This window comes from Lactuca serriola, chromosome 8 (genome assembly GCF_051521515.1).
Source record: "Lactuca serriola cultivar US96UC23 chromosome 8, Lser_US96UC23_V15, whole genome shotgun sequence".
Taxonomy (NCBI): Eukaryota; Viridiplantae; Streptophyta; class Magnoliopsida; order Asterales; family Asteraceae; genus Lactuca; species Lactuca serriola.
The window spans coordinates 292,060,688-292,083,929 of NC_136415.1; the positions used below are offsets into that span (position 1 = coordinate 292,060,688).

The following is a 23,242-nucleotide window of genomic DNA, read 5'->3' on the forward strand; positions in this document are numbered from 1 at the left end:
CCATCAAGCCTAAGATCCTTGTTTTCCACCAATTCCCATCGTTTTCCATACGTCCCGAACATTCCCGCTCCACTAGTCTCCATGAAATCTGCAATAAAGCTCACGAAACTAGAAAGTGCCCGAAATAGTCATAAAATAACAAAAAGGAAAATATGCATGAAAATTAACTAGATTATGGATGAAATATGCTAAAATAAACTATAAAAAGAAGTAAATAAAATGAAACTATCATGATATCATCAATGTCACTCCATCTTTGTTGATTTACTGATTTCTTGTGATAATCATCATAACTACACATGCAGGTCGATTTATTAAGAGCATCATTACACATGCCCCATAAAGTTCTCCCCGGTTTGCCACTTTCCTTTTAACTTTCCTTGTTCTTCATTGTAGACCACTGTTCTTCATTTACACACCAACCCTATATTTCTTGGTTATAATTCATCTCATACTAGCCCTTATAATTGATGGAAGAGATAGCTACACAAAGTTGTAATCAGATTCAAGGTAAAAGGTTGTGCACATAAGTTGTTTGATGAAATGCATGAGAGAGGTATTCACTTGTGAATAGCGGGGTATTCATTTGTTAATAACAATGTATTCATTTGTAAATAGCAGTGTAATCATGTGTGAATAAGTGTATTTATTTATGATTAGAGGTATTCTTTTATTCATTTGTGAATACCAGGGTATTCATTTGTTAATAACAATGTATTCATTTGTAAATAGCAATGTAATCATGTGTGAATAAATGTAATTATTTATGATTAAAGGTATTCTTTTATGAAGAAATGATAATTTTTACACCCCTTTTATTTTCGGCTGATCAAAAGAAAGGAATTGGATTACTTGTAAATTGATATGTATTCATTTGTGATTGTAGTAGTATTAGTTTTTTTTTGAAAAAAAAAATCGTTTATGAATACAAATGTATTGATTTGGGGTTGGATTTCTATTAATTTTTTTTGAAAAAAAAAGACGTGAAATAGGAGAAAAAATATTTTTTAAGAAAAAAAATTAAATTTTTTTAGTTAAACTTTTGTTTTTAATAAAAATGTTTTTTATATTTCATTAATAAGAAAAATAAAAAAAAAATCAAATATTTCATTTTTTTGATAACTGATCCTAAATTTAAGGGAATTTGATTGATGTTATTTTATTTTAATTTAATTAAAATATATAATTATTAATATGCCCTTATATATTGATTGATCCAGAACTGTTCTCATATTCTCAATCTTTTAGTTGTTCTCATTTAATCGTTTCCATATATATATATATATATATATATATATATATATATATATATATATATATATATATATATATAAAAGATTAAAAACAGAAGAGATAACTAGGGTTTTACGGATCACCTAACCAGAATTCACAAAATCGTAAATTGCATCATCCTAATCCCAAAGCAAAAATTTACCTTTGAATAGTCTTAGCGCATCAAAATCGAATAAGATTGATCCCCGAAAGACATGAATACATTACGAAATAAACTTAGATACCAATATGACGATTTAAAGAAAATTACATTACGTATACAAATCTATATGGATAGAGAGGGGAGCGGGTAGGACCCTTTTATATTAAATATTTATATTTTATTTTTATTTTTTTTAAATAAAGAAAACTTCATAAATAATCCATGGATATTAAAATGATGAAAATACTACTCATTTAATGATAAAAAAAACGTTTTGAAACCACATGAACTCAGATTTTTTTAAATTCGAAGACCAAACTTTAGATTTGGTAAAACCATGTTTATTTTAAGTTTTGTTTAAAAATAATATAAAAATAAAGTAATTAAAGCTGTTTTAATCGGGGATTGCATACGCCATTTTCTCGGGATCCTCTGTAAAAGCGAGCAGCATCAAGCTACCTGCAACTTTTGTAGCTTGTTGGCGAAGCTACCTCTGAAAGCGGATTTCATCACTGATTTCATTCCGATTTCATTTTTGGTAAACAGTAGAAATCAAGTTGCTAATACCTACATTGTGATTTTTGCTGAAATATCACTCAACACGATTTGCGTTTTGATTTATTGCCGTTTATTCTAGGTTTACTTTTACAATGCCACACACATTAGTGCATGTAATGAATGAGTTTTACCTCTTGGTGCATTTCATTACTCCCTTAGTTTCTGTACTTAATCCGTCGTCGTTCACCTCTCACATAACGAAGAAGGAAACCCTTAAAAGCTAAATGATTCTCATTATGCATGACTTACTTGTACTGTACAACTAAAATATACGTGATTTGATCCATTTCGGAATATTCGTGTGGAGTCCTGGATTTTGTTCAATATATTAACATTATTTATATTCGTTGATGGAAGATATGCAATGTAATGCTTTGTGCATTGATCACTTGTACCATGTAATCGAAAAATGCTTTATGAGGACAATTTTAGGGTATTCTATCTTGAGCCCTAGATTTGATGAGGAGCTAACTATGGAATTTCCATGTGTAATCTTATTGTTTTGTTGAAAGATATTTTATTATTTCATCGATAAAGATCTGATATGGATTCCAATCCTTTTAACAGATTATTATCTGCTGCAGCCTACAGAGTCGTATATCCTGAATCTTTTGGACAAATGGTAAATTGGTGCTATTAGTAATTTGCTTTTAGATGATTATATTCAAAGCCTTTCAACAAAAATTTAAAAGCAAGAAATGTTCTTCATTAGCTATTTGGTGGGCCCTATCAAACTTGGAATTTCTTTAAAATTTCATCTCTCTGCAGGATGACAATTCTTCTTCTGTAGGAAGTGACACCATTGATTGGAATACTGATGATGAGCTGGAGATCGCTAATAATATATCATCATCTTCCTCAGTTTCTATGAGTACTAATGGAACTGTTTTATCCGAATTCGGGGAGGTAGTTAATAGTTTACAATTAATTAATTACACATAAATAATAACACCGGGTCCCACATAATGCCACATGGGATGTGATAATGAAATGTTACACTAATCTCTTTTATTTGGTTGCTGCAGTCAAGTTCTTCTAGCAATTATTCTTCCAAGCTACATCACTTTATAAAAATGGGATTTCCTCAAGCAATGGTGGCTAAAGTCATAGCTGAAATTGGTAATAATTCATCTTTAAATTTTATCTATGATCATGTTTTTTTTTTCTTTTGTATATCATATAATATATCTAGTTTTGTTTCATTTCCAGGAGATCATGATATTGATGCAATACTTGATACATTACTCTCATACTGTGTAAGTTCTCCATATGTTTTGTATCTTACTACTATTTATATCAACCTTTCTTTGTATCAAAGAAATTGTATTGTTTCTAATTGAAAGTGTTGCAGTATCTTGATGAGACTCCCCACCAAGAACAAGAACTCAATGATTCATTTGTGAAGCCTGAAAGCAATTTTGAAAGTGACTTCTCTGATCTTGATGACAGTTGTAGTGATGTAAGTCCTGCTTTTGATTTTCTTTTTTGTCAAATAAAGCACCGAATTCGTAGTCTGTCTTTCTTCTTCATGTATTTTAGAGATGGAAAAGTATGGAAAACAACACTTATCATTTTTTTCAAGTTATATGATGTAGTTTAGAAAATTGAAAATTTCTCTTTTCTTAGGAAAAAAACATTTTTCTTACAAAATTTTTTGTGGAAAACTACAAAATTTTCCACAACAAAACACATTTGAGGGGGCAAGTGGTTGTGGAAAATTGTTTTCAGTTTTTTTGGAAAAGATTTTAGAAAAAGGAGTGGGGTTTTATTTTCAGTTTTCTGTAGAAAAATTTAGAAAAGAAAACATGTTTGGATGTGTATTTTCTATCCTTTTTTTATTTTCCAATTTTTGTTATTTCAAATAATAACAATTTAATATATTACTTACATAACATGTAGCAAATATTGTGCATTGGTCTTTAAGGACCAATCAAACTACAGTTCTCTAATGCAAAGAATTACAGAAATGGTCCCTGTGTAATAGTAAATTGCAGAAATGGTCCGTGTCCTTGCATTGTGCATGAAATAGACAAAATTACAGAAATGGTCCCTGTGTAATTGCATGGAATGTAAAAATTACAAAAATGGTCCTGTATAATAGTAAAGTTACAGAATTGGCCCCTGACTCCTTGTGTCTTTACATTTTGCAGAAAATGACTTTTTGCATAAGTTTATTTTGTAGAAATTAGAAAATAACCTTTTGTATATTTAAATAGTTTAAAAATAAAATTTACTCTTGAGCTTACTGTTTAATTGCTTTGTCAACATTAAAAATTTGGTGGGTGTGGGTATGGGGGTGGGGGTGCATGTGTGGGTTTATATTTAGAAAAAATTTAGAAATAGAAAAGTATGGAAAACAAAAATTATCACTTTTTCAAGTTATACGTAATTTAGAAAATTGGAAAATTCCCTTTTCATAGAAAATTTTTGGAAAAAAAATTGAACCAAACATGTTTTCTAACTTATCGTTTTTCTTAGAAAAATTTCGGGAAAATTAGAAATTTTTCCACAACCAAACGCATCCTTAGCTCCTATACTTTAGGTTAATTTTATGGGTCCCGTTTATATGGTTTGAGAATATTGAAGATTTGACTAAGTGAAACTAGCTTATGCACAAGGATTGAGACAATTCATCTCATTTACTTCATATAAAGAGAAATATATATAGGTTCAGAAATAGACACTAGAGGAAAATCTTATAAATAGATAGAATTTACCTTTTTAATAAGTTAAATGCAAGAAATATCAATACACTTTCATTGATTTGTTTATTATAGCATCACAGAAAATCTACCTAGTTATGTGATCCAAATACAAAGCAATTTTCATTGTTTATAATTGGGTAAAGTTTCAAAGGAAAATGTCCCACTAAAAATATTTGAAAGTACAATGCTATGATTGGGTATATTTTTTTTATTTTCAATAGACAAGTATATTATATGACTAGCTTCCTTCATGTTTTCCAGGAAGACAATAATGAATCTTTTGAAAAGGATGACTCATTGGTGTGTCTAATTGATATGGGGTACTCACATGGAGAAGCTTCAGCTGCTATTGCCAGATGTGGTGTGTGTACTTAGTACTTTCTCTTCTCAAAAATAAAACTATGTGCAACACATTTAATTCCTGACCTTAAAATGAAAATTTCATCAAATTTGTAGGAAAAGATGTGCCATTATCAGAGCTAGTAGATTTCATTAGTGCTGCTCACATATCAAAACAAGCCGATGCAGAATTCGATGCATTGACATACAAAGAGGAAGTCTCAAAAAAGGACAAGAAGAGAAAGTCTCAAAAAGGGAATTTCTTGATGAAAAAGAAAAATCTCGAAAAAAAACCAAAAAGAAAAAGAAACAATGAAGATGAAGACGAAGACGAAGACGTTCTTCACCTTCCTAATCCAATGATAGGATTCGGGGTCCCACACGAACCATTTCGCAATGTTCACAGAACGCTTCCCGATGCAGCCATTGGGCCTCCGTATTTTTACTATGAAAATGTTGCACTTACACCGAAAGGTGTTTGGAATACAATCAAACGTTTCTTATACGAAATCGAACCCGAATTTGTGGATTCAAAATTCTTCTGTGCAGCAGCTAGAAAACGAGGTTACATCCACAACCTTCCGTTAACAAACAGATCCCCAATTCAACCGCTTCCCCCTCGCACGATTTTCGAAGCTCTCCCTGGAACTAAAAAATGGTGGCCTTCATGGGACAAAAGAGAACAATTGAATTGCATACTTACATGTATAGGAAGTGCCCAACTTACGGATCGGATCAGATTAGCCCTAGAAAATTCGAATTCGAATTCCAAAAGTGAGTGCGAGCCTTCGGAGCAAGTGAAGAAATTCGTTATCAATCAGTGCAAGAAATGGAACATGGTTTGGACAGGGAAGACGAAGGTGGCGCCACTTGAGCCTGATGAGATTGAGTTAATCATGGGGTACCCTATCTACCATACAAGAGGTGCAAGCAGAGCCGAAAGATACAAAGGCCTCGGGAATGCATTTCAGGTTAAAATGTTTTAAAATTATAATTTGAGAAATCTACAAATTTAGCCTAATTTCTGAAATCATTTGTCAAGAAATAACTAAAAAATTTAAGAAATGACCCAAATAGCCAATGAAATGGTTCACGTGCGGTGGTTTTGTCATTTGGGCTGCTATATGGATAAAAAGTATAAAAATAAAAGGGAAATACTATAGTGGTTTTTCTAGGTATAGAAAACCTTAATTATGAATTTTAGAAAATATAAAGGTTTTTGTGCACTAAAAAATAATATAGTGGTTTTTTTAAGCATTTGATAAAAATACATTGGGTTTTTATGAGGTTTTCCCAAAATAAAATCGAGTTATTCCATTTTTGTATAACAAAATCGTAGATATCATTTGCCATCTATGATTTCCTTTTGAAAATTTTCATCTGGGATTTCCTCTCTTTAATTGATATAGTACATGTCTCTAATGCATAAGATTATGTATTAAATACTTGTACAATCTCACTTAAGGATAGACCTGACAATCCGTGTCTGCATGTTGTGTATTCTTGTCAGACACAAATTTACACGACACGAATTTGTTAAATACGAACACGACACGAATTATAAAACGTGTTTGGGGTATCAAACACGAACACGACACGTAAAAAATCCGTGTGACACGACACGAATTGACATGTTTTTTAGCCGTGTTACATGAAAAAACACGAATAGACATATTTTTAATGACTCTTTTTAAGCTAGGGCTATAAGCGAATTATTGACTTTTACGAAAGTGGTCCATAATATATTATAAATATAAAATTTAACCTTAAAGTATATATGTGTATATATGTGTTTATACATGTTTGTACTTGTCACATATCTAACATGAATTTGTATCGTATCTTATACGTGTCTAAACAGTTAAATTCATGACAAATGATTAACGAACTAGGTATTTGGGTCGTTTCTTAATTTTTTGGCTGTTTCTTGACAAATGATTAACGAACTAGGTTAAATTTGTCTTTTGTTATTATAATTTTTGTAATAATCTATAATACGTAAATAATTATGAATTTGTTGTAATCAGGTTGACACGGTTGCTTACCATTTGTCCGTGCTAAAGAATTTGTACCCACACGGAATAAACGTTCTTTCACTTTTCTCCGGGATTGGTGGGGCTGAAGTTGCACTACACAGACTCGGGATTCCAATGAAGAATGTGGTTTCTGTTGAGAAATCTGTAGTTTGTCAGAATATTCTTCAGGATTGGTGGGAACAAACTAACCAAAAAGGGAATTTGATACACGTGTCAGATGTTGAAGATGTGACAGTTGAGAAGTTAGAGGAGTGGATTGGGTGTTTTGGAGGGTTTGATCTTGTGATTGGAGGGAGTCCTTGTAACAATCTTGCTGGTGGAAATAGGAAGACACGTGATGGACTTGAAGGGGAACACTCTTGGCTTTTTTATGACTATTTTCGTATTCTTGATGGGGTTAAGTCTATTATGGGTACAAATTAAATTAGAGGTCCTGATTTAATATAATATCTTTGTTTTTTTGATATAAAAAATTAGTCAATTACCACCATTGTGTTCTCATTTATTAGCGTTGAATGTAAATGGTGAAAGCTAACGAAACCTCAGGATTCGCGTTACATATGTCGTTCTCAGGAAATCTATTGTTAAACATTTTTGGTAGAATGGAAATGTTATATTTGACTTTTGTTTGTTTTGTCTGTTATATTTATTTCGGTTTTGTCTGTGATATAATGGAAACATGTTCAAGAAAAATGGTGAATTTTGTTTTTAATCCGAAATTGAGAAATCCAAAACCACATATATTCAATGTTTTAATAGCATTACTCTTATGTAAAAGTTATAATAGCATTACTCATATCTAATGGGAAGTTTTATTATAACTAATTATTATTTGTTTGAAATGGATTAATATTTTATATTGCCTCTTTAATTATATTTAATATTTTAAAATTAGTTTTTTAGTAAAAAAATATTTTACTAAAAATATGATAGTATTTCAATTATGAAATATTTTATTATATAATATTTTTCATGTTTAGTTTTATAACTATAACAATTCTTTTTTATATTTTAGTTAATTACCTAATGTAGTTGTACTTAAATATTAATGTCTACTAATACTTATTAAAATAATTTGTAAAATCTAAACGGCAAACATATACACACTCGTCTTGTTAAATACTACTCAGAAATCTATACGTTTTGAACATATTTTAGACAACCTTTTTTTTACAAACTAGAGACGAATGTATCTGATGTCATATTTTTTTTTGGTAAACATTGCAGATCTTTAATCAACTAATCGAGTGTTTTAAAAAAACTTTTAATCAACTAATCATGTAGAAGATTCAGTCGGATGTCTACTTGTTTTCATCTCAAAATCAGGAATTGGAAGAACATCTTTTTCTTGATTCCAAAGTTTTTTGACACAAAATTCAGCCTAAAAGTTCCATTCTGACGATTAAGTTCCAAAATAGCAACCTAATTTAATTACATTGTTTATTATAACATATACCTTTGGTTTTTCCTATTAAAGCAGTGTACTTTGAAAAATATATGAAATTGTAGCAATGTATGTGTAAAGGCTATACAGGGATAGACTTTTCAAAATATAACGTACAATGAAGAAAAAATTGATGAAAATAGTTACATTTATCAAAGTACAATTCCATGATAAAAAATGCAAGTAGAATCATGTAAAAGAAAAAAAAAAAACAAATGTACTAATGCCATGATACACAAGTAAATAAAAGTACATTACTATTTTTTGTATTTTCAGTTGATATTGTGGAGAACAGTTGGAGAGCTGCTCAAAAAATTAAAATTAAAAAAACAAAAAAAACAAAAAACATATCACAATCAACAAAAGATTAAAAAAAATCGCATTTGGATTCAAAGAAAGATTCATTACATCATATCATATAAACATGTAGAGACAACCCTTTTGCAAAAAAAAAAAAAAAAAAAAGACAATCTTTCACCACATTATTCATATCACAAAAACCAACCTGAAAATCTTTGCATAAAAAAAACTCTATTACTACAAATATTAAAAGAATTTTCTAACCTTCCTACTTGATGATTCGGCCACAGAGCAGATGTTTCTGCTCAGCTTTGGAGATTTTCGACATGCATTTGATATATATAAAATGACAAAATAGTAATTTGATATGCAATTCTCTACCAAGGGTATCATAGTAATTTACGTTGTAAAGGGTCTCTTGAAGAATAAGCATTGTCATTTTGTTTCTTGTTCAACATAGATGTCTAAAACACAAAGCTAATGGGGAAATAAGTGCAAAATTCCGCCAAAGAAAAAATAGTAAGTTAACCTTCTTTAGTTCTACTTTCAGAGGGGAATTTTTGTAAAAATTTAGCAGTGGGGCAGTTTTAAATGTCAAACTCTTCTTTCATTTCGTGATCTCAGCTTTTTGGCCTTCCTGCGTCCCACGAATTAAAAACATTGACTTGATCATAATTTCGTTGACTAATAAATTAACAAAAGATAAAAAAAAAAAAATCGTATCTTTGGATTAATTGAAAACCAACCCAGAATTATAATCTTTCTTCCTATGGTCAAGTTGCATAACATAATTGACAAACAAATTACTTCTTGAGTTAAATATAAGATTTCAAAGGGTATTTCCAACAGTTAACATATCCTAACTAATTTTTTTCGCCAATATGATCAAAAGCTTGTGTCACATTTTGTTGTGAAGAAACTTGTTTCACATTTTCTTTTATGCATTTGAAGCATTCTGCATTGACTTATTTCGCGACTTTCTGAATGAAGAAAAAAAATGTATCAAATACTTGCAAAAAACATAATGAAATGTAAAAAAAGCACAATAGTGTCAGTGGCTATTTTATGTCACCTATTAAGAAAAAAGAATTATATAGTTTTTCTTAATTAATAATAACGTAAAAAAATAAAGGATATTGGTAAAAAGTGTAATATATGTTGCTATTTTCTACAGTTACCGTAATTAATAATAAAAACATATAGAAGAGAAGACAGGGCGAAATGGTCATTTTATAAAGGGTAAAGGTGAAAATAGACGGATTGAGTCTTCGGGATCAAAATGGTCATTTCATAAAAGAAAAAGAAAAAAAATTTCAGTAATGGCTACTTTTACTAATAGAGGAGGTAATTCTAACATTTTACCTTTAAATAAATAAAATAGTTAAGAGGCATCTATTTACAAAATTACATAGTTGGTGCTTGTGGTTGGCAAATAAAAACACTGCAAGTCCTTATAAAGAATTTTGAACATTGGTGATGCCTGAGGGTTGAAATGTTGCACCAGAGGTCCTCATCACTAAGTTGGTCAAAAAAATTGCTTTTTTTAGTAGGTGATCATAGTTTTTTTTGTCAACCACAATAACCATTTGTGTAATTTTGTCTAAAGTTTACAAAATATAAGTACCATGTGTTATGTACGTCATCCCACACTCCATCAGAAACCAATATTGGATACTCCAACTCATCAGTCAAGGGTAAAATTGTCCTTTCAGGTTCACTCAATAACCAATCTTTCAAATGAACATCACCTATGCTCCATGACACTACAACTACACCATGAACCATCCAAGTCCCACGATTAAGTTCCACACATGCTAGTTGATTAACGAAAAGTCTCAGCTTCACCACCTTTCTTCCAAGTGAATTTCAAGAAGGTGATTTTTGTTCTCTAACCAAATAATCATTTAATCAATCATATTCATTCGTATCATCATATCATTGTAATCTAATGTAATGTAATACATTACTCAAAGACATACACAAAAGGTCTTACTGTATGATCTGTGGACACCTCTATCGCTGAAGTTTCTTATTAATCATTTCCTTTGTAAGCCAATTTCGCACTGCAAACTTAAAAATTTCCAATCTCATATACAGAGAAGAAAACAACCTAATATCAGAAACAATGTTATATGCATCTACATCAAACAATAGAAGGCATCCACTGGCACTTCCCCCCTTTTATGATATATAAACTTTCACAAACTGTATAAGAGCAATTTCTCCTACAAATTAAGCAAACCATCATTTCTTTGCGTAATTACTTGCATACCTCAATTCTTATATTTTAATCATTTCAGCTGCTTGGCCTCACATTAGGATAAACCCCATTAATGAACAATTTGTGAAGAACATGAATTCCAAGAATTAGGAGTGAATGAGGAAGCGAGAGATATGAAAGCATCTAAAAGTTTAACCATTTAATTATTAGAAAACATACCTGATTAGTTACAATCCTAAGTGCAAATTCCCTAAAAAAAAGCCATTTGTGAAGTTAATCGAACAGATCAAATTCATCCTTAAATGATTGATATACCGACTCTATCAAAGTGGCTGCAAACGCTAACAAATATGCATATGAATGGTTATGATGATGATGTAACATGCATGTATGAGGTAATTTGATGTCCGTATTTCCATAGGCATACAAAAAAACCCAAGTGATTTCAGAATTTATACTTAGGGTTTACAACTTACCTCTTAAAAGTTTGTCTAGCAGAAGGGAAGAGTTGAAGAAATTAGGGCTGAACAGTACTGATACAACAACACAGGGCTGCTTCCTTCTGTATCAGCGGCTGATTTCCCCTTTATTCGTTTCTGTTAACACACAACAAAACACGGGAATCGTCACCTTGAACGGAGTCGACCGACGCGGTTGGTGCCAGCTTCTACTGCTAAAGAGAATATAGCTCATCGATGGTATGTGCCTTCAGCATCATATGCGTTTGTATCTTCGGCAGTCCATTCCCACCACCGCTACCTTTTCTCTGGTGGCCAGGCTCGCATTTTCCCGTTCAATGCCATCTCGATCGACCGATCGATCTCTAAAGAAAGATGAAAAGGACTTTGTAAGAATATTGGATTTTAAGAGGGTAGAAGAAGGTTGGCAGTGGATATTAGCGAAAGTAGGCGATTGTGGAGACGGAGAAAATCATGGTCGCCGTTCGGATTTAGACTGACACCCCGCTTACGAGTTAACTTAAAGAGAGAAAATACAAATGGGAGGAAGTGAGAGGAAAGCAAGATAGAATGGTGCTCTGAGTTTATTAAAAGAAGGAAGTGGAAGGAAATGGAAGGAAAACTTTCCCTCCTACTTTTCCTCCCGATTTGGGAGGATTTGAAAAAAAAAAACAAAATGTTTAACTTTTCTTCCATTTCTCTCCGACTCGGGAGCACAAATGACAATTTCTTTTTCCTTTCTTTTCTCTTCTTTTTTCTCCTTACTTTCTTTTCTCTTCTCTTCTTTTCTTTGCTATAACTCGGGAGCGGGGTGTGAGAGAATAGCAGACGAACATAACTGGGCGGTGGAGTGGTCAAATACTTTGTGCAGTAGAGAACACGTGGCTTCCACCGACCAATAAACAATTTATTGAGGGTGAGTAAGCAAAGACATGCAAAACAAAAAAACAAAAGAGGGAAGACGCCACGCTTCTTGGTAGTGTCAAAACCGATGAGGAGGCGAACCCTTCAACCTAATTAAGAGGAGTTCAGGGATTAAGCTGTCAATTCCTTAAACGATTGGGTTAATTCTGAGAAGGACCAGATGAAGAAAGAAGTGGGGCAATTTTGACATTCATGAAAGCCCAAACACATTTGACAATAGACAAATAAACAGGGACTACTTTTGCCAACCCTTAGCCACTTTACTGTAGCTAAGGCCAAATGGTATACATATAACGAGTGGGTTCGTGGTCGAGCTGGCCACGAACAACGGGCGTGCACACCACCCTGTTGTTTCGTGGTGGCTCGTTTTCGTCGTGACTCGTGCTCGGGACAATGGATTCAAACGAGGCATTTGATTGGTTGTTTGGTTTTTGGCCGTTGAACGGCTATTTTGGCCGTTGAATGGCTATTTTCAAACTCAATTATAAGTAAACTTCTATTACCAAAACACATACACATTCTATTACACCCCATTCTATTCTCTAAACCACAAAATACATACACATGGATCCCACAATACATATGGAATTTTTAAAAAGTTTTGAATCAGATGACGACGTAGAATTCGTCGAGACATTCTTCAATGTTGTGCAACACGTTCACGCCGAAGAAAGTTCGAATGCAGCGCGTACAAGGGCGGTCGTCAATCGTGATCGTCAAGCCGCACACGACTTATTGGTACGTGATTACTTTTCCGATAATTGTCTTTATAATGACGACTCGTTCGAACGTCGTTTCCGTCTGAATAAGGCTATATTTTTACGTATTAGTAATGCTTTAGAATCTCGTTATGATTTTTTCAAACAAAAACCCGATGCTAGAGGAAGAATGGGTTTAGTAGTATACAAAAATGTGCGGCTGCTCGTAGGTATTTGGGATACGGTATAACATTTGATGCATCTGACGAATACTTGAAAGTATCCGAGAGGACCGCAGTTGAATGTGTATATTGGTTTTCTGCATGTGTTTATGAGGTTTTTCACGAAGAATATTTGCGTAAACCTACTCAACGTGATATTGAGAGATTATATTCGGCTCATAAAGAGAGGCATGGATTTCCTGGTATGCTTGGCAGTCTAGATTATACGCATGTGGCTTGGGAAAAATGTCCAACTGCATGGCATGGTCAGTTCACTCGAGGAGATATAGGTGAACCAACTATCATCCTAGAAGCTGTTGCATCTCAAGATTTGTGGATATGGCATGCCTTTTTTGGAGTAGCGGGGTCTAACAACGACCTTAATGTTCTTGGTCAGTCTCCACTTTTCAACGATATTTGGACTGACAAATCACCTTATATGATGTTCACGGTAAACGGGCACGCGTACAAATACGGTTACTACCTTGGTGATGCGATATACCCGGATTATTCTACATTGATGAATGCATACTCGGTTCCTCGAAGTGAAAAAGCAAAATTTTTTACCAAAAAACAGGAATCGGCGAGAAAGGATATCGAGAGGGCATTTGGAGTCCTTAAGCAAACATGACATGTAGTGAAATATGCTACACGACTCTGGGATAAAGAAAGAATTAAGCGAATGGTCCTAGCATGTATTATAATGCATAATATGATTATTGAAGATGAAGGTCGAGCGATTTGCACGTATGATCCGAACGACGTTGTCGTTCCAATTGAGGAGTTCGTACCTGGAACGAATGTGTTTTTAGAGCGAGTTGTTGAAATTCATAACAGTGAAACGTGTTTCAATCTTCAAGAAGATGTCGCGGAACATTTGTACCAACATAGCATGAACGACGATTAGGATTTTTATATGTACGTTTGTTCGTTTTCTTATTAATGTAATGTTTTTTTTCTAGATTAACTAAGTAATGTAGTTTAAAGTTGTTATTTTGTTTTTATAATTAATGAAAAAATAGTTTTAAAAAAATGAATGCTTTTTAATTATAAAAAATGTAATTTTATTGTAATTTTTGAATTAAAAAAAAAGTAATTTTATTGTATTTTTGAATTAAAAAAAATAAAAATAATGATGTGGAGTGGTGTGTTAGTGGTAGGTATCTCGTGTTAGTGGCAGTGGAATATGGTGCTGATGTGGCACCCACCACATATGTTGTATGTGGTGGGTATAACGGATGGTCTAAGGATGGACAATTTTAATATATATATATATATATATATATATATATATATATATATATATATATATATATATATATATAATAACTATTATTTATTTTTATTTCGGGCTACTAATTATAAAAGACCTAATATTTCCTGACCTTTTTTTCTTTAAACCTAATCTTTTATTTAAAAAAAAAAAAAAAAAAAAAAAAAAACTTTTTACTGTTTTAGCAGGTATACCAGTGATCTTTCGGTAATTGAAAAAAAAATCTAACATTTTTTCCTTGAAAAGTTGCTTTGATCTTACTTTTGTTTATGGTCTTCTTGTGCTTATTCATATTGCCGGTTTGATCCATAAACATCTATTTAGATTCGTATTTTCTTTTTCCTATTGTTGCTCATTGTTTTTGGTGTTTTGGCTTATAATTTGCATGTTCGTGTTTGTGTGATTTGATCAACAATAATCTCATTATATTTCTTTGAAAATCAACTTTTCCATTCAATTGTCATATCAATAATAGAATGGTCAACAATTTCCTTAGGTAATTTATTATTTAATTTTCAAATGAATATATCTAAAGGAATCAGCAAAAGTATAATATCTACTTCTCAAATTAGTATATGCAAAATATTTTGTCTCAAAATTAGTAAACGTATAATCATTTATTATATGATTTTATGCAAGTTAATAGACTTACAAACTTTTGTGTCACAATTAGTGCATGTGAAACCACTTGTTATACAATTCCATCCAAGTTAATAGACGCAACAAGAAAATCAAATCCGTCAATTAGTTTTGTGAATTATAGGTGAGTTGAGAGTGATACAATTTTGAGAATTAACATTATGTTTTAATCTATAAAGTAAAACAAAATTACCTTTCGTTTTTTCTAGGGAAGAGATTAAACGGGTAGTTTGGGACGTGGGGTTGATAAAACTCCATGTCCCGATGGTTTCATTTTTGGTTTTCTGAAATGGTACTAGGATTCTGTCACAAGTTATTCACTTTTTTGGGATTATCTCCTCGAGATTATGTAGATTATGGGGTTTGGTTCGTGTGGTGTGGGTGGAGTATGGTTGAATTTTCTTCTACTAGAACCTCTATTAGGGTTAATGAGTCCCTACCCAGGATTTGTAGTGCAGAGGGGTTTTGAAGCAAATAGATCCCTTATCCCATTTTTTTATTGCTATGGAAGATTTCCTTGTGGCCTTCCTTCGTGTTGGATTAGCTGGAGTGTTCATGGGTATGCATATTGAAGATTTTGATGTGAAAGTTTCTCATTTGTTCTATGCGGTTGACGCAGTGGATGTTTCTCGATTAAAAAGTTCGGATTCTTTAACTGATTACTAAAGTCTAGTTATAATTTTATTTTTGAAAGGAGCTTCTCTAACGAGGATTTATAATCTTTGATTACTGAACGGGTCTATCATTATGCGTGGCTTGTTTACAACCATTTAAAGGCCAATGATCCCCAAAATTTAAGACCCTTTAATAGAGGTGTTGGCCAAAAATGGGGTTTCCAGCCTGATCCATTCTTGTCTGGACTGACTCCTTAGAAATTAGGCTTAGCCGGAAAGATATGGGTTTCATGGATCTAACCAGTTCATTCTATATTATATTACCAGGTTATAACCCGTGGACACCATGGATGAGAAAGATAAAAAAAAATTATAAATAAATCGTAAGGTAATTACTGAACAATTTTAATAGAAAAATTATTAATTTATAAAGATAAATGTTTTCTTTATGATGTAACATCTGGATTTCCAGGTATCTTGTTTTAGGCATTTATATTGAGTGTTGGAGAGGGACTCGGCGAGTAGGCGCTCAGACTCGCCGAGTAGGATTGCGCATGGTCGGACTGATTTAATGGCAGACTCGGCGAGTCCATTCGTGGACTCGGCGAGTCCACGTTGTTTAATGAAACCCTAATTCCCCGGGGCTCGAGCCCTATTTAAGGACCTTTAAGCCACCCTTTGTGGCTATCAGACCCCTGAGAAACCCTAGAGAGCAGAGAGAAGGCTTGTAGTGCAAGAGGAGGGCTATTTCATCATTCTAAGTGTGTTTTTTCAAGAAACAAGGAAGGAGGTTAAACAAGGAAGGTTGAGGAGCTCAGATCTATCATCCCTTCATCAGAGGAGGCTACTAGAGGTACTAATCTGTGCTCCAACTCGTGTATTTGGTGTTCTAGTTGAATCTAGGGTTTTCTTGTGCATTCTTTGGGTTGGATTCGAAGTATGTGAGGTCCCAAGGTGGAGTTCTTCTTAGATATGGACCTTAAGAGGTCCAGAGAGTCCCATTCACATTGCTTTTTGCTACTCCATTAGAGATATGGCCCTAGGTTGCCATTTTAGGGGTTATTTCACCCAAGGAAGCTTTTTGGTCATAGCATGAGTGTAAAGATCAGAACTTTATGTGATTATAGTGGTTGGTAAGGCCAGATCTATGGATTGGAGGAACAGATCTGACCTCAGGAGGTCATTTGAGTTTGAGCAGGGCATGAACTCGCCGAGTCCAAGAACAGACTCGGCGAGTAGGATAGTTTTCCCCCATGAATCACTCAGTTGGTGACTCGTTGAGTTGGGGAAGTGACTCGGTGAGTCATTGGGGGTTTTGAGGGCTTGAGTTCATGACTGAACTCGCCGAGTCGCAATTGTGCACTCAGCGAGTCTGGTCAAAGGGTTGACTGTTGACTTTTGTTGACTTTTAGGGTTTGGTCAACAATTGGACTTGTGGACTGTTTGAATGGTAAAATGGTCTTTTAGCCTTCTTAGAGGACGTGTGAGGGTTTAGTCTAGCCTAGAGAGCCGTTATTAATTGAGATGATTGTTTATGTGTTTAGGCAGAGGCTAGATCAGTGTTACGCGAGCGAGATATTACAGAGACATCCAAGGTGAGTCTTCTCACTTTACTTTACCTTGAGTGGTAATTAGAGTTATGTGACAGACTTATTGTGTGCTATTTATGTGATGTGTTGCACTGCATTATTTCTATGTGATTTATGTCGTGTGTATATTAGAGTATATCAGAGTTAGAAATGGAAGGTTCATAGAGCTAGGACCAGAGGGTCCACAGAGTTAGGGCCCAAGGGCCCGCAAAGTTATAGCCTCGAGTGGCTAGTATGTGTTATGAGTGGTATTTTGGGGAACTCACTAAGCTTCGTGCTTACAGTGTTTTGTGTTATGTGTTTCAGGTACTAGTGAGGATCGCGGGAAGGCACCGACATGATCAGTACACACACGCGCGCAGAGTTTTATTGATATGTTATGATCTTGGTATTTTGACTTATGTGGAATATAAGAACAATGTGTTTTATAATATTGTGAGTTGAATTGTTTTTTAAATGTGAAAATTTGTCTGAAATTTTACGGCGTTACAAGTTGGTATCAGAGCCTTGGTTTGAGGGATTGGGGTACACCTTCGGGCGTAATTGAACTCAAACTGAGGATTTGAGAGATATTTTTCAAAAAGTGAAAAAAAGTTTTCTAAAAGAGTAAAAGAATTTGAAAAAGAGCAGAGCAGAGTCGTGTGTACGATCAGCTAGCGCCCGAACGATGATTTCCCAAAATACCCTTATGTTATATATTATGAGACGATATGATATGTTTTGCATGCTAGAGCAGGCTAGGTATTCTATTAGTACTAGAGTGGCCTGATTTGTGATGCCTTAGCCTAGGGGTTGCTGCCAGGAGATGCTTGAGAGGAGGTAGATAGCAGCGAGAGGCTTATGAGAGACCTGCTGGAGAGTAGACTATGCTTAGTGAGAGTAGGGTACTTGGAATATGGGATCCTTGGAGGAGGACTTGGGGTGTATGCTGATGCAGTGTGGACAGTAGTATTGGGCCCGTACTACTGAAGACACTAGAGCGGTGCACAGTCCAAGTAAGAATCCATGGAGCATCAGAGATCAAGTAGGGTAGAGTTATCGAGTGAGAGTATACTTGAACGAGTCCCTGATATTTCCTTATGTTGTATTTCAGAGACATCATGGTCAGGACACGCCTTACACCAGAGAGCAGTGGTGCTAGTGATGAGGAGATTCATAGGATCATTCACGAGGAGGTGGCTGCGCCCATTAGGGCAGAAATACCAGAGATGTTTGGGTCTATCAAGACCACGTTGATAGAGACTTTCAATGAGAGATATGCTGCTCTTTCTGATGTTGCTGTTGCTGCAGCCACTGCAGCTGTAGCTGCGGCTAGACCGCAGGGTGGTGATGCGTTGCTGTTCCGGGAGTTCAACAACACAAAACCACCAGAGTTCGATGGGACACAGGATCCGATTGCGGCGATGAGGTGGATTTCGTACATTGAGGGGTGTTTCTTCACATGCTCATGTCCAGAGCATTTGAGGGTTCGGTTCGTGCTGAACCAGCTTCGCTTGGGAGCGAAGGACTGGTGGAAATTTGTGACGACGCACTATTCGCCTGCCGAGCTTGCTGCGGTGACCTGGAGAGGTTCACCGCTATGTTCCGTGATGAGTACATTTCCCCGGTGGAGAGGGAGTGTTTGGCACAGGAGTTTCTGACCCTCAAGCAGGGTACTGAGTCTGTTACAGTGATCACCAGGATGTTCCACGAGAGGGCGATGTTCTGACCGAAGCACGTGTCTTCCGAACAGGCACGTATGAGTCGGTATCTGAGTATTTTGAGGAGGGATATACGGGAGTTCGTAGCGAACTCCTAGTACCGGAAATTTGCCGAGATTCAGGCAAATGCTCGGAATTGGGAGATAAAGCTGGAGACTCAGGCTAGGGAGGAGGCGGAGTCTAAGGGGAGGGATAGGCGACTGGCACAGTCCCAGCCGGTAGCAAAGCGGGCCAAGCCCGCCGATTCCAGATCAGGGAGCCAGAAGAGCCGCACTTGTGGCAAGTACGGAAAGGGTCACGATGGGGTTTGCAGAGTAGGGTCTTACTACAAGTGTGGAAAGGAGGGGCATATGGCCAAGGATTGCCCCAAGGGTTCGCAGTCTGTTTCCACTGCAACCAGACCGGACACCAGAAGGCCGAGTGTTCGCAACTACGGGGGTCAGCACAGGGAGCATCTCAGGGAGCTACCCCTACTGCTATCAGAGCTACAGAGAGCCGCTCGGTGAAGGCCGAGGCACCAAAGGCACGAGGGAGAGCCTTCCAGTTGACCGCGGAGTAGGTCCGCACTGCGCTCGATGTTGTGGCTGGTATGTATTCTTTCTCATGTTTATTTTGAGTTTATGATGAGATGATTATATTATGATATGCATAGATACATTTATTGTATGTTCTGTGCCTACTTTGGTGTTATTTGACTCGGGTGCGAGTCGGTCTTTTGTATCTTTAGCCTTTAGTCAACACATCAGTATTAGTCGAGAGGCGTTGAGTCGACCTCTGAGAGTTTCCATAGCTGATGAGAGAGCAGTTTATGCCACTGAGGTGATTCAAGGATGTGTACTCGAGATCTTCGGTGTTGCGTTTCCTATTGATTTGGTCCCGATTGCGATGGGGGACATCTGTGTTATCGTGGGCATGGATTGGTTGGGCAGATTCGGAGCGGTTATTGACTGCGAGCGAAAGCTGGTGACCATACGAGACCCTAGTGGGGGAGTTCTTACGGTATACGGCAAGGGTTACCATATTGGTTCAGCATTTTGTTCGGCTGCTAGAGTGAGGCAGAGTCTACGGCGGGGCTATAGTGGGTTTGTGGCTTACGTGATGGATACGAGAGTTGATTCAGAGAGATCGAGGTCAGTCGATGAGGTACCGATAGTCCGCGAGTTCCCAGATATTTTCCCCAAGGAGTTATCGGGTGTGCCTCCCGAGAGGCAGGTAGAGTTCCGCATTGATTTGATTCCGGGGGCAGCACCTATCGCCAAGGCACCCTATCGTCTTGCGCCTCCAGAGATGCAGGAGTTATCCTCACAGCTTCAGGAGCTGCTGGGGAAGGGGTTTATACGGCCGAGCAGCTCACCATAGGGAGCTCCGATCCTTTTTGTCAAGAAAAAGGATGGTTCACACCGGATGTGTATTGACTACCGGGAGTTGAACAAGTTGACAGTCAAGAACCGTTACCCCTTTCCGAGGATCGATGATTTATTCGACCAGTTACAGGGAGCGTCTTGGTTCTCCAAGATTGATTTGAGGTCTGGATATCAACAGGTGAGAGTGCGAGATGAGGATATTCAGAAGATGGTATTCAAGACTCGTTATGGACATTACGAGTTCGTGGTGATGCCTTTCGGGCTCACCAATGCACCAACCGGATTCATGGATCTCATGAACAGAGTGTGCAAGCCGATGTTGGATCGTTCGGTGATCGTGTTCATTGACGACATATTGGTATACTCAAAATCCAGGAGGCAGCATGAGGAGCATTTGAGGGAGATCTTCGGAGTTCTGAGATTGGAGAGGCTTTATGCCAAATTCTCCAAGTGCGATTTCTGGTTACGAGAGGTTCAGTTCCTAGGACACCTCGTTAACCAGAATGGGATATTGGTCGATCTGGCCAAGATTGAGGCAGTGATGAGTTGGGAGGTGCCGAGATCCCCCACCGAGATCAGGAGTTTCCTAGGGTTGGCCAGCTACTATAGGAGATTCATCAGAGATTTCTCCAAGATTGTTGTGCCTCTCACCAGGTTGACCCGGAAGGTTGTTGCTTTTGCATGGGGTCCGGAGCAGAAGACCACATTTGAGACTCTTCGCCAGAGATTATGCGAAGCTCCGGTGTTAGCCCTTCCGGAGGGGATGAAGGATTTTGTGGTGTATTGTGACGCGTCAATATCGGGATTGGGTGCGGTGCTAATGCAGAGAGGGCATGTGATCGCATACGCATCGAGGCAGCTGAAGCCTCATGAGATGAGGTATCCCACCCACGATCTAGACTTGGGGGCTGCAGTGTTTGCCCTCAAGATCTGGCGTCACTATTTATATGGGGTCCGGTGTACTATATACACGGACCACAAGAGTTTGAAGTACTTGATGGATCATCCCAAGCTGAATATGCGACAGAGAAGGTGGTTGGATGTGGTAAAGGATTATGACTACGAGATCCTGTACCACCTGGGCAAGGCTAACGTTGTAGCCAATGCCCTGAGCCGTAGGGCAGAGAGCGCCCCGATACGAGACGTTTGTTTGAGATTGACAGTGATGACTCCGGTGTTAGACACCATTCATGGGGCCCAGGTTGAGGCCATGAGACCGAAGAACTGTAAGAGGGAGTGGGTTATCGGATAGGTATCACAGTTCGTCACCGATAGCCGGGGGCTTATGACCTTCCAGGGTCGGTGTTAGGTGCCATTTGTGGGCGAGGCACATACCATTCTGATGGAGGAGGCGCACCGATCAAGGTTTTCGATCCATCCCAGGGCCACTAAGATGTATTTAGATTTGAAGAGAGAGTATTGGTGGCCCTGTAGGAAGAGGTATGTCGCATGGTTCGTAGAGAGGTGTTTGACCTGTCGCAAGGTTAAGGCTGAGCACCAGCGTCCGCATGGTAAATTGCAGCCTTTCGAGATTCCCGAGTGGAAGTGGGAACAAATTACCATGGACTTTATCACCAAATTGCCAAGGACTGCAAGAGGGGTCGATGCGATTTGGGTGATTGTAGACAGATTGACGAAGAGCGCTCACTTTCTTGCTATCAGTGAGTGCTCTTCTGCTGATAGGCTAGCAGAGTTGTACGTGAGGGAGGTGGTATCGCGGCATGAAGTACCGATCTCGATCGTCTCAGATCGAGATGTACATTTCACTTCCAGGTTCTGGAAGAAATTTCATGAGGAGTTGGTAACGAGGCTGCATTTTAGTACCGCATACCACCCACAGACTGACAGACAGAGCGAGCGGACGATTCAGACGCTCGAGGACATGCTTCGGGCATGTGTTTTGGATTTCAGAGGGAGCTGGGACACATATTTACCCTTGGTTGAGTTTTCCTATAACAACAGCCATCATTCGAGCATTGGTATGCCACCTTTTGAGCTATTGTATGAGAGGAAGTATCGTACTCCCATCTGCTGGGGAGAAGTAGGGCAGCGAGTGATGGGCAGTACAAAGATAGTGCTCCAGACGACAGAGCAGATACAACAGGTCAGGCAGAGACTGCTGATGGCTCAGAGTCGTCAGAAGAGCTACGCGGATAGGCATCGCTCGGAGCTCGAGTTTCAAGTTGGTGACTTCGTTCTCCTGAAGGTATCTCCTTAGAAAAGGAGTGATCCGATTCAATAAGAGGGGCAAGTTAGGGCACCGGTATATTGGTCCATTTAGGGTAATCGCAAGAGTGGGCAGGGTAGCTTACCGGTTGGAGCTACCTGCGGAGTAAGTCGGATTCATGACACTTCCACGTATCGCAATTGAGAAAGCGTGTGGCCGATGAGTCGGTGGTGGTACCATTAGATGATATCCAGGTGGATGCGAGCCTGAACTACGTTGAGAGACCGGTTGCGATTATGGATCGGAAGATCAAGGTTTTGAGGAACAAGGAAGTGACCCTAGTGCAGGTCCAGTGGCAACATCGGAGAGGCTCCGAGCTGACTTGGGAGCCGGAGCGAGAGATGCGTGAGCAGCATCCAGAGTTGTTTGCGGAATGAGACTTCGAGGTCGAAGTCTGATTCTAGTGGGGGAGAATTGTAACATCCGGATTTCCAGGTATCTTGTTTTAGGCATTTATATTGAGTTTTGGAGAAGGACTTGGCAAGTAGGCGCTCAGA

General features: G+C 37.1%; 2 protein-coding genes and 1 long non-coding RNA gene across 4 annotated transcripts; 2 read left to right on the forward strand and 1 right to left on the reverse strand.

Moving 5' to 3' along the window:
* Positions 1–2,537: 2,537 nt before the first annotated feature.
* LOC145068184 (DNA (cytosine-5)-methyltransferase DRM2-like) lies at positions 2,538–7,698 on the forward strand. Its single transcript, XM_079015161.1, has 9 exons — positions 2,538–2,615; positions 2,762–2,899; positions 3,019–3,112; positions 3,203–3,249; positions 3,345–3,452; positions 3,918–3,970; positions 4,920–5,059; positions 5,155–6,008; positions 7,065–7,698. The coding sequence occupies exons 1-9, from the start codon at positions 2,538–2,540 to the stop codon at positions 7,494–7,496; spliced, it is 1,944 nt and encodes a 647-aa protein (XP_078871287.1). The 3' UTR covers positions 7,497–7,698.
* Positions 7,699–9,235: 1,537 nt separating this feature from the next.
* On the reverse strand, positions 9,236–12,044 carry LOC145068605 (uncharacterized). 2 transcript variants are annotated; one of them, XR_013689026.1, is made up of 4 exons: positions 11,515–12,044; positions 10,811–11,288; positions 10,442–10,705; positions 9,236–9,454 (listed from the first exon to the last, which is right to left on the reverse strand). It is a non-coding gene; the product is annotated as an uncharacterized LOC145068605 (long non-coding RNA). The 2 variants fall into 2 exon arrangements; XR_013689025.1 differs by lacking the exon at positions 9,236–9,454 and adding an exon at positions 9,523–9,797.
* Positions 12,045–13,002: 958 nt separating this feature from the next.
* LOC145068185 (uncharacterized) lies at positions 13,003–13,970 on the forward strand. The gene is made up of 2 exons (XM_079015162.1): positions 13,003–13,158; positions 13,302–13,970. The coding sequence occupies exons 1-2, from the start codon at positions 13,003–13,005 to the stop codon at positions 13,968–13,970; spliced, it is 825 nt and encodes a 274-aa protein (XP_078871288.1).
* The last annotated feature ends 9,272 nt before the right edge of the window (positions 13,971–23,242 follow it).

What these genes read in the sequence shown, in the direction of transcription:
- LOC145068184 (XM_079015161.1), top strand. Translation starts at nt 2,538, where the DNA reads ATGGATTCCAATCCTTTTAACAGATTATTATCTGCTGCAGCCTACAGA. An exon ending in ATACATTACTCTCATACTGT is followed by an intron (nt 3,250 to 3,344) that starts GTAAGTTCTCCA and finishes AAAGTGTTGCAG; the next exon opens with TATCTTGATGAGACTCCCCA. An exon ending in ATTACAGAAATGGTCCCTGT is followed by an intron (nt 3,971 to 4,919) that starts GTAATAGTAAAT and finishes TATTTTCAATAG; the next exon opens with ACAAGTATATTATATGACTA.
- LOC145068185 (XM_079015162.1), top strand. Translation starts at nt 13,003, where the DNA reads ATGGAATTTTTAAAAAGTTTTGAATCAGATGACGACGTAGAATTCGTC. An exon ending in AAGCCGCACACGACTTATTG is followed by an intron (nt 13,159 to 13,301) that starts GTACGTGATTAC and finishes ACCCGATGCTAG; the next exon opens with AGGAAGAATGGGTTTAGTAG.